We start from the raw sequence: 10,344 nt of genomic DNA, 5'->3' as shown, positions 1-10,344 counted from the left end.
TGATCCTGGACCTGTACGAGAGGCAGGATGAATCATGCAGGACAGGTGGATACCTACCTGGGTGAGCAGTGCTGAGTCTCTGCGAGCTGGTTCTCGCTCGCCGTGCGGGGAGGGGGCGGGGCCTCTGGCTCGCGGTTGCCCACTAGCCTCCCTGGCGGCGCTAAAGTCCCGCCCCCAGCCTAGAGGAGGGCAGGGATTGGCTCTTCCGAGACCGATTGACGGCGCAGGGCTCGAGCGGTGGGGGAGGGAGCCGCGGCAGAGGCGGGGCCAAGAGCAGGAAGTGGGAGTAGAGAAGGCTCTAGGCGGGCTGGCCAGCGGGTTGCGGCCGCACTTCGTTGAGTCGCCGCCGACGCTACCGGGGACATGGAGGGGCCGGGGCTAGGCTCGCAGGTGAGTGTAGTCGGGCGCAGGCTGTTTCAAGGAGCCAGAGCGTAGCGGGGACTGTGAAGAGAGGGAGGGCGTGGGTGTGAGGTATCTCCCAGGAGGGATTCAGGGGCAGAGGGGCAGGGTCCGGGAAGGGGGAAGCCTGAAAACACCGAGAATGATGCAGGGAATTCTCTCTGAGGCGACCGGGAAGAAAAGGCGAGGACACAGGGCTGAGTGCCATACCAGCCCTCCAGCGTCCACCCGCGGACGGCCCGGGCAGCCCTGGGGGCCGGTACCCCCAGTGCCCGGCAGGGACTGCCGTGGGGGCTGGGAGGGGCGGATGGCTGTTCCTGGGAGAGGTGTCAAGTGACACACCTGAGTTGGACCTGCGGGTCTTGACCTTGGCCTGGAGTCTGGGAGCTTCTGCTGATTTCTTTTTTCTGCTGAGGTGCCTGGGAACCCGCCTTTGCCCCACCCAGCCCTGTTGTAGCTACTGTTCCCACATCCTTGCTTACTCCTTGACAGATTTGAGGTTGTTTATTTAGGCTGGAGAAGGAGGCGTGGAAAGGGAGGTACATGATCGCTGTCTGCAAAATCCCAAAGGACTCTGTTCTGTAGAGGTCTTACTAGAAGCCAGATGTAGCTCCAGAAAACAGAAGGGGCCAGTGGGGAAAGTTACAGAAGAAACATTAGCTGCAGAACTAGATTTTTGTCCTTTTTGCTTGTGGTACTAATATTATAGTATTAGAATATTATAATATTATAGCTTAATATTATATTCACATAATTTTTGTTGAATACGTGAACAGTGTTTGGATTCAGCCAATGTTTAGTGGGCCTGTAATAAAGCCCAGATGCTTTTGTAGGCAGTATTTTATTACAGCATCTTTAAGAAAGTGATGTTACTCCCCATTTACAGATGAGAAAACTGAAGCTGCCTTCAGTTGGAGTAAATTAGGTAGTAGATTTTCTGACCCTAGTGGGATTCAAGCAGTTTGAGAGGATTGGATTAATTGACCTCTAAAAAACATCTTCCCAACCTCAAGAGTGTCTCACGCTTTCCCTTTCCGTTCTTCTTTCAGCAGCCTGATGTAGGGCTAAGGGAGGAACAGTACAGATGAGGAAGTTGTCAGGTGTTCTTGCATTTTGATAGAATAAACAAAGTTGCAGGCAGATTTGGATATTGTGAAAGGGTGTAGAATCTTCACATGGCAACTCTGTCTAGTTTTTTGTTTTCCTCAGAGTTTCAAGGAAAAGCTGGTAGGAGTAATTATAGCTTAATTACTGCCACTCATTTACAAAAGCCTTCAAGGGCTTAAAGTTCCCTCCCTCATGCTACGGGGAAGGTTGCCCTGCCCACATTCCATGCCAGGTGGAGGGAGAGAATGATTCAGAGGTTGAAATTAATGGGGTAAGGTAGAGAGATCATTGTTGTTATTAAGAATAGTTGATATCAACTTTTTCAGTAATAACACGGAGGTCTTACCTGTATATGGTGCGCTACAGTTTGCCAAACCCTTCCCTGTTCTTGATCCTCACTGTGACCCTGCGAGGTGGGGAGGGATTATCATTCCAGTTTTAGAGATTAAAATTGAGGCTTGAAAACTTGGAGTCATTTGTTAAAAGTTAAATAGCTGCTAAGTGGCAGAGCCGAGACTTCATTCCTTCTGCCAGGTGTTAAGCACTTGTACAGGTGCTGGAGATAAATCAGTGAACAAAACAGTCAAAAATGTTCCTATTTAGGTTGAATCTGGTTCCCTTGATTCCAGCTTTCGTGCTGATGGGTTTTTGCTGGCGTTTCCCTGTACCGTCTGAACTCTAGTCCCCCTCTCCCCACCTCATTTTTTACCACTCTCTTCCTTGCTCAGCCACACTGGCCCCAAGGCCTTCATACTTACTGTTTACTCTGTCTGGAATACTCTCCTCATATATCCATATGCCTTACTCCCCCCACCTTTGTAAGGTCTTGACACAAAATCACCTCAGTGTGTCAAGCACTCCCCATCATCACCGTCAGCATCCCCTAACCTCCTTCCTTTTATATTTCTTCTCAGCATTTAATACCTTTAACATACTCTGTAAATAATTGGCCAATGAATGAACGTGGATACTTAACTCTAGTACTTCTGTTAATACCATTAGAAATTTTCATGGCTGTCTGTCAGATCTGTTTCTCTCTTTGTTTTATTTGATAATCTGTCAGGATTTTGGCTTTTTTTTTTTTTTTTTGTCTTTTTAGGGCCACACCAGGGGCGTATGGAGGTTCCCTGGGCTAGGGGTTGAATTGGAGCTGCAGCTGCCAGTCTACACCACAGCAACACCAGATCTGAGCCACATCTGTGACCTACACCACAGCTCCTGGCAACGTCGGATCCTTAACCCACTGAGTGAAGAGGCCAGGGATCAAACCTGCATCCTCATGGATACTAGTCAGGTTCATTAACCACTGAGCCACGATGGGAGTTTAAATTTCACCAGAGTTTAAATATGGTTTTCTAGATCTTGGTTTTCTCTTAAATTGATGCCTACTGTAACTTTAACAGTACCTATTTACTATTTAGAAAAATAATTTGATTGAAGATATCTTCATGTGAGAAATCTCTCATATCTTAACACCAGTCATCCATTGCTATGTAACAAGCCATCCCAAATCATAGCAGTGTAAACCATGACTGGGCATCAGGATTTTGGACAGGGCAAAGCAGGGATGGTTTGTTGCTGCTGCACCATGTTTGGAGCCCCTGCCAGAAAGACTCATCACCTGGGATGACTCACCAGGTGCTGTCCTAACTTTCATGTCCAGTAGTTGGTGCTGACTTTCAGCAGGGACACCTACATGTGGCCTGGGCCTCTGGACAGCATGGTGGCTGGATTCCAAGAGTGAGCTTTTCAAGAGACAGCAAGAGGAGGCTGTGAATTTCTAGGCCCTGAGCCTGCAAACTGGCAGAGCATCACTTCTGCAGTATTAATGAAGCAGTCACAGAGCTGAAATTTGCGAGGAAGGGACATAGACTGTTCTCTTGATGGAGACATATCAAAGAACTTGAAGGCTTTGTTATAAAACTCACCATAGGAGTTCCCTTCGTGGCACAGTGGTTAATGCATCCGACTAGGAACCATGAGGACGTGGGTTCTATCCCTGGCCTTGCTCAGTGGGTTAACGATCCGGCGTTGCTGTGAGCTGTGGTGTAGGTTGCAGACGCGGCTCGGATCCCACGTTGCTGTGGCTCTGGCATAGGCCGGCGGCTACAGCTCCAATTCGACCCCTAGCCTGGGAAGCGGGAGCGGCCAAGAAATAGCAAAAAGACAAAAAAAAAAAAACAAAAAACAACTTACCATAGAGGAGTTCCCGCTGTGGCGCAAGGGAATCAGTGGCATTTTGGGAGCCCTGAGATGCAGGTTTGATCTCCGGGCCTGGTGCAGTGGGTTAAGGATCCAGTGTTGTTGCAGCTATGGCTTAGGTCACCACTGCAGCTTGGATCCGATCCCTGGCCCGGGAACTCCATATGCCACAGGGCAGCCAAAAAATAAAAAAATAAAAAAAATCACCATAGATGTATCTGTAGTTCTCTTATACAATTTTTATAATATCTTGTTCTATTCCCAACCGCCCCCCTTGGAGAAGAGTATTCAGCTAGTTAACAAATCTTTGTTGGCATCCTTTTTTTCCCTTCCTGTTTTTTGGATTATGTCTGTCGTGTTCATTGCCACATCAAGGTGTCCGGAAGAGTGCCTGACACATGGCAGGAATTCAGTAAATATCTGATGAATGAATGGATTGTAAGCAGGAATTTTATTCAGCTTTTATCCCTAATTACCCAGTACCCTGATTGGTACGTAGTAAGTATTCTTTATATTTCTCTGAAGGAATGATTAAAGAAAACTCTTGTATGAGTTTGCTCGTGTCAGGAGAATTTGCTCGGTTTCTTGTTGCTTTAATACTGTAGGCAGCCATGTAGCAGTTACCTTCCACTGCCACAAATGGTGGTTGCTGATGCAGTGACATCTTCACCAGTACACATGTCAGTGATGACTGTTGTAATGGCTCCTTTTAGAACCGTACAACAAGGAGTTGCAAAGACCTTTATCACTATATTGACCTGCTCCTTTCAACTTACAAATGTGGAAACTGAAACCAAAAATAGGGTAGATGATTAGCCACCATCACACAGCCCACCTGAAATCTGAGACTTGGGGCCTTGTTCTCAAGGACTTTATCTTTCAACACAGTAGAAATGAAACAACTGGAAGATACTTAGAAAATTGTTTGTTTTTGTTTTTGTTTTTGTTTTTTTTGATATCCAGAGAGTAGTTTCCAAGAAGGATGTAGTATCATGACAAACGTTGCTTTAATCTTTGTGATGGGAATGTATGGTTGTTTTCCTTCAGCATCTTTATATGACTGTCCCTGTGGTTAACCTCCCCCAAAGCAGGTCATCCTTTCGGTAGCTCTCATGGCAGGATTTGGGGAAGAAGTGCTATCCCAGGCAAAACACATAGCTTAGAGCTGTGGCCCCTAAGCTTTTTTGATCATGCACTCCTATCAGTAAAGCAGTTTTGAGCTTGCACCCCTAGAGTAAATCCCCACTGCATGGTGAAAAGCAGGATTTAAAATGTTCATTTTTATAAAACACCCTGTATTGTGAGATTAAGGGAATGGTGAGTGGTACCTGCACTGCAAGCTGGCTGGGAGGTCAGGTCTCCACCTATATTGTCCATATCATGCAGGTCCTGACTGCAGTTTGTCATCCCTTGTTGGCTGTTGATGACTCTAATGGGTTGATAGGGATGATCTTGTGGCATGTGGTTGACTGGGACTTAAAAAGTTCAGCTCCCTCTGCCTGATGTGGGGCTGGGGAAAGAAGCCAGTCTCCAAATTCATACTCAAAAAGTTCAGCTCCCCTCTGCCTGATGTGGGGCTGGGGAAAGAAGCCAGTCTCCAAATTCATACTCAGAAAGTTCAGCTCCCCTCTCCCTGGCGGCTGGGAAAAGAAGCCAGTCTCCAAATTCATACTGTCCTGGTATTATTAAGATTTTGTTATTAAGATTTGGCAGAGTTGCCACTGTGGCTCAGCATGTTAAGAACCCGACTAATATCCATGAAGATTCGAATCCCATCCCTGGCATTGCTCAGTAGGTTAAGGGTCCGGTGTTGCTGCAAGCTACGGTATAGGTTGCAGATGTGGCTTGGATCTGGCATTGCTGTGGCTGTGGTGTAGGCTGGCAGCTGCAGCTCTGATTCAACCCCTAGCCTGGCAATTTCCATATGCTGAAGGTGTGGCCCTTAAAAAGAAAAAAATTTGGCAATGTGTTTCTAAATTGTATTCATTAATGAATAGCTCAATATGTACTCCTGGCAAGGTTTTTTGGGTTTTTTTTTTTTTTTTTTTGGTCTCTTGTCTTTTTAGGGTCACACTCATGACATATGGAGGTTCCAAGGCTAAGGGTCCAATTGGAGCTACAGCCACTGGCCTATGCCACAGCCACAGCAGTGCCAGATCTGAGCTGCATTTGCAATCTACACCACTGCTCATGGCAATGTTGGATCCCCAACCCACTGAGTGAGGCCAGGGATTGAACACACAACCTCATGATTCCCAGTTGGATTCGTTTCCACTATGCCACTATAGGAACTTCATTTTTTTTTTTCCCAAGGTTTTGAATCAAAGATGGCAAATAGAAGTTTGCTAAAGATCATACTTTTTGATAATTTGGAATTTTTTTTTGGAGGGAGGCTGGCTTTTTGTTAGATCAGATTAGATTGTCTTTACTCTCATTTCTTGTGGTGCATGATGAGCACCTGCTATGAGAAGTGTCAGCCCTGCCATTTTCTTGTTTGCTTGTACTTATACTATTGTTATTATTTCAATTCATGGCCTTTTTGTAGTAATCAGTTAAGCCACTTGCTCATTTGGGGAGGGGTAACTTTAAAATTAGCTATTAGTTATAAATTAGATAATAGACCTTGAAAATTAGTTAGCTTGATGTATGTTGCAGTGTGCCCAAGGTCCCACTCTAACCCCTTTGATGTGGACTTTTCCTCTGTCTCCCAAGTTACTTTGTAAACAGACCAGAAGGAGTGACCTGCTTGATGTACAGATCAAATGAGGTTACCAGTGCTAAAAAATTCATAAAGCTTAAAGAAGCCAAAATTATAACATTTTGTGGTTTCCTCTTTTTAAAGATAAAAGTCACTATAATAGCAGCTTTACCTAATGGGTCACTGAGTACTTGGCCTTGAGTACTCTTGCCTCACTTTGGAGAGCATTGACTTCGAAAACAGGCTTAGGGTTTATATAATTAATCACTTTTAGGTTTTACTCAGGTCTGGATTTAGGCAAAAAAAGATGACATGAGTAGAAAGTACTTACTGTTCTCTAGTCTCTGCCACCCCGCTTTTCCCACTTAGTTGCATTTGTTTCCATTATAACTTTACTCTCTTTGTCTCCGACTTAGCTGTCCCATGAGACTTAAACTCCTGGAGGATAAGCATTCATGTCTTCTGTGTCGCCAGCAAAATGCTTAGTACATCGTAAATACACAGTAATTCATTGCCGAATAAATATATGCTCTTAATTGTGGATATTCCTCACATTGAAATGTGTAATCCTCCTTCGCTTCCTGCATGAAAAATAAAGCTGATGTCGTAGTGCCTTAATGAAGCATTACATTTGTATCTATATAATATGTCACTTTTTTGATGAAAAATCTGCACGTAAACAAAGGCTTAATCTTCCTAACATATAAAAGGAGAAAGATACAAAATCCACTAGAAAAACAGTAGACTATGAAAAGACAGTCCCCAAAAGAGAAACTATAAAAGCCAATAAACAACAAAAAATGGGGGATTCATTAGCAACTAGGGGCATGCAAATGAAAAACTAGATGTCATTTTTTAGCCATCAGATTGGCAAGATTGTAGGAAGGCTGATAATATTCAGCTATGGGGAAAAGGAAAACTTGCATATTTGCTGTGGAAAACGTACATTAGGAAAGGTAATTGGTCAGTATCTGTTTCTGTTTAAAATACATATATTTTTTTGACCCATCAGTCTTACATTGAGGAATAACTCCTATAAAATGTACAGGATATTATTTATGGGGTTGTTTATAGAAGTGAATGCTGAAATCAGCCTGCATGTCTAACGATAGGGAAATGGGTTGGATAAATTACGCTAGATCTATATACAATGGAATTGTATTCAACTCTTGCTTGTTACTAACCTGTAGGGCTGTGCATCATATATTGCTAGGTAAGGCAGATGAGTTGATGAATAATTATATAATTGGATCCTATGTATGGTGATAAGTTTTGTTAAATATAAGAAGGAAATGATAGAAAACCTATGCATACTGTATAATGTTATAGGTGTTAAAGTGTATACACATAAAAAGGAAGGCTACATCAAACTGTTGATACTAGTATCTCTGTTGGTACGAGATTGTCAGGGACAGAGCTCAGATTATCAACACCATAATTTATTCACTTCTGTATTGCTGGAGCTTTGAGCTGAATGGGAATCATTTTATAATTAAAACAAATTTTTTATATAAAAGGCAGACTGAGTAGTTCCCACTGTGGTACAGTGGGTTAAGAATCTGATTTCAACAGTTCAGATTGTTCTGAAGGCATGGGTTCAACCCCAGCCTGGCGCAGTGGGTTCAAGGATATACTGACCATATCCAGTGCCAGAGAGCACGCAGAGCAGTTGGAACTCTCATGTTGCCTGTGGCAATGCAAAGTCGTACAGCCACTCTGGAAAGTGGGTTTGGCAGTGTCTTATAAACTTTACATCTACTTACCAGATGGCCACGCAGTCTCACTCTTAGAGAAGCAAAAACATATGTTCACACAAAATGAATATTTATAGTAGCTCCATTTATAATTGCCAAAAGCTGGAAACAGCCCATGTAGGTTGTTTGAATGGATGAACTATGATATGGTCATGTAATGGAATACTATATAGCAAGGAAAGAGCTATTAATAGCATGCAGCAACTTGGATGAGTTTCAGCATTATGCTGAGTGAAAGAAGCCAGTCTTAGAAGATTATATTCTGTTTAATTCCACTTTTTGACATTCTGGGGAAAATAAAACATGATGAAGAATATATCTGTAGTTGCCAGGAGTTGAGGTAGGGAGAGGGTTGTCACTAAAGAGGAATATCCTGAGGGAGTTTTTTTTGAGTTGTTGGAACATTTCTGGATCCTGATTGTGGTAGTGGTTATATGACTCTATACATGTGTTAAAATTAACAGAACTGTATGCCAAACATCAGTTTAACTGTAAGGTAACCAAAACAAACAAAAAAGAAGCAGCAGAAGCATTTGCCCCTTCAAAGTAGCCTGTTCAGGGTTATGGACTTATTTCAGTAAAACTTTGTTTTCTTAAATCCTTTTTTTTTTTTTTTTTCTTTTTAGACCGCACCTGCTGCATATGGAGGTTCCTAGGCTAGGGGTCAAATCAGAGCTACAGCTGCTGGCCTACACCACATCCATAGCAACATGGGATCGAAGCTACGTCTGTGACTTACACCACAGCTCATGGCAATGCCAGATCCCCAACCCACTGATCGAGGCCAGGGATGGAACCTGCATCCTCTTGGATGCTAGTTGGAATTGTTAACCACTGAGCCATGAAGGGAACTCCCCATTTCTTAAACCTTTTTAGAACTCCCAGAGAATTGATGTAGGTACATTATTTTGCTTCAAATTTCTGTTCTTAATATGTATTCATCCTTTGAGAATTTATTTTCCCAAACAGTGAGAAGCTGTTGAGAGAGATGGGTCTGGTCAATATGGTGGATGAAAGCTGGGTAACAACTTTAAGTAGAGAACAAGATGGGATTATAAAGTAATAAGCCAGTTTTGAGCTCTGGAAATGATTGCTAGATATTCGAGGTAAACTTCCCCCTTGAATGCAACTAAAAGTGCTGGATACAGTATGAAATCATTTCATATTTTTGATGCTCTTGTAAATTTTTAAAGAGATTCCTTGGGATTTTGTGCATATATGATCATGTTTGCAAATAAAATTGGATTTACTTTTCTAATCTATATGCATTTTTATTTTCCTTTATGCTGTTCTCTCTCTCAGACTTCAGTACAAGTGGTGAAAGTGGGCATCCTTGCTTTGTTTCAGCCTTTAGATTTAAAATATTCTTTTACTGTTAAGCTGTAGATGTCTTTTTTTTTTTTTTTTGCCTTTTCTAGGCCTGCTCCCACAGCATGTGGAGGTTCCCAGGCTAGGGGTCTAATCAGAGCTGTAGCCGCCAGCCTACGCCAGGGCCCCAGCAACGTGAGATCCGAGCCACGTCTGCAACCTACATCACAGCTCACGGCAACGCTGGATTCTTAACCCACCGAGCAAAGCCAGGGATCAAACCTGCAACCTCATGGTTCCTAGTCAGATTCACTAACCACTGCACCACGATGGGAACTCCATGTAGATGTCTTATAAATGCTCTTTATCAAGCTGGGGAAGTTCCCTTCTTTCCCTAGTGTGCCAGGAGTTTTTAATCCTGTTTAAGTGTTTGGTTTTGTTAAGTACTTTATTCTACTGAAATGAGTGAGTGAGTGTGTGTGTGTTTGTGTGTGTCTGTGTATGTGTATAAAGATGTATGTATATCCTTTATTTTGTCAATATGGGAATTCATTGACTTGTTTTGAAATGTTTAAGTTTGGTGGTAATATATATTATCCTTATATATTACTGGATACAGTGTAGCTAATATTTTATTTAGGATCTTTGCTTCTGTGTTCATGAGGGCTGTTGAATCTATAGTTTTCTTGACTGGTAGTGTATGTTGGTTTTAATGTCAGGATAATGCTGCCTCCCAAAATGAGGTGGGAAGCAGTTGTTCTGTATTCTGAAGGAGTTGGTATCATTTCTTCCTTTTTTGATGGAATTTGCCAGTTGACAGTTACGTGGGTCTGGAGTTGTTTTGTTTAGTGGGAAATTTAAATTTTTTTTTTTTTG

The 10,344-nt window shown here is 42.9% G+C and overlaps 1 protein-coding gene across 1 annotated transcript in view; it reads left to right on the top strand.

The window, feature by feature from the left end:
• Positions 1-289: 289 nt before the first annotated feature.
• Positions 290-10,344, top strand: part of ZDHHC13 (zinc finger DHHC-type palmitoyltransferase 13) — a 59,237-nt gene continuing 49,182 nt past the window's right edge. The window contains 1 exon segment of the mRNA XM_047776146.1: positions 290-390. Within this exon segment, the coding sequence (XP_047632102.1) occupies positions 364-390 (27 nt within the window). The 5' untranslated portion in view covers positions 290-363.

Source organism: Phacochoerus africanus, chromosome 4 (genome assembly GCF_016906955.1).
Source record: "Phacochoerus africanus isolate WHEZ1 chromosome 4, ROS_Pafr_v1, whole genome shotgun sequence".
Taxonomy (NCBI): Eukaryota; Metazoa; Chordata; class Mammalia; order Artiodactyla; family Suidae; genus Phacochoerus; species Phacochoerus africanus.
This window is presented reverse-complemented; position numbering and strand designations above follow the sequence as displayed.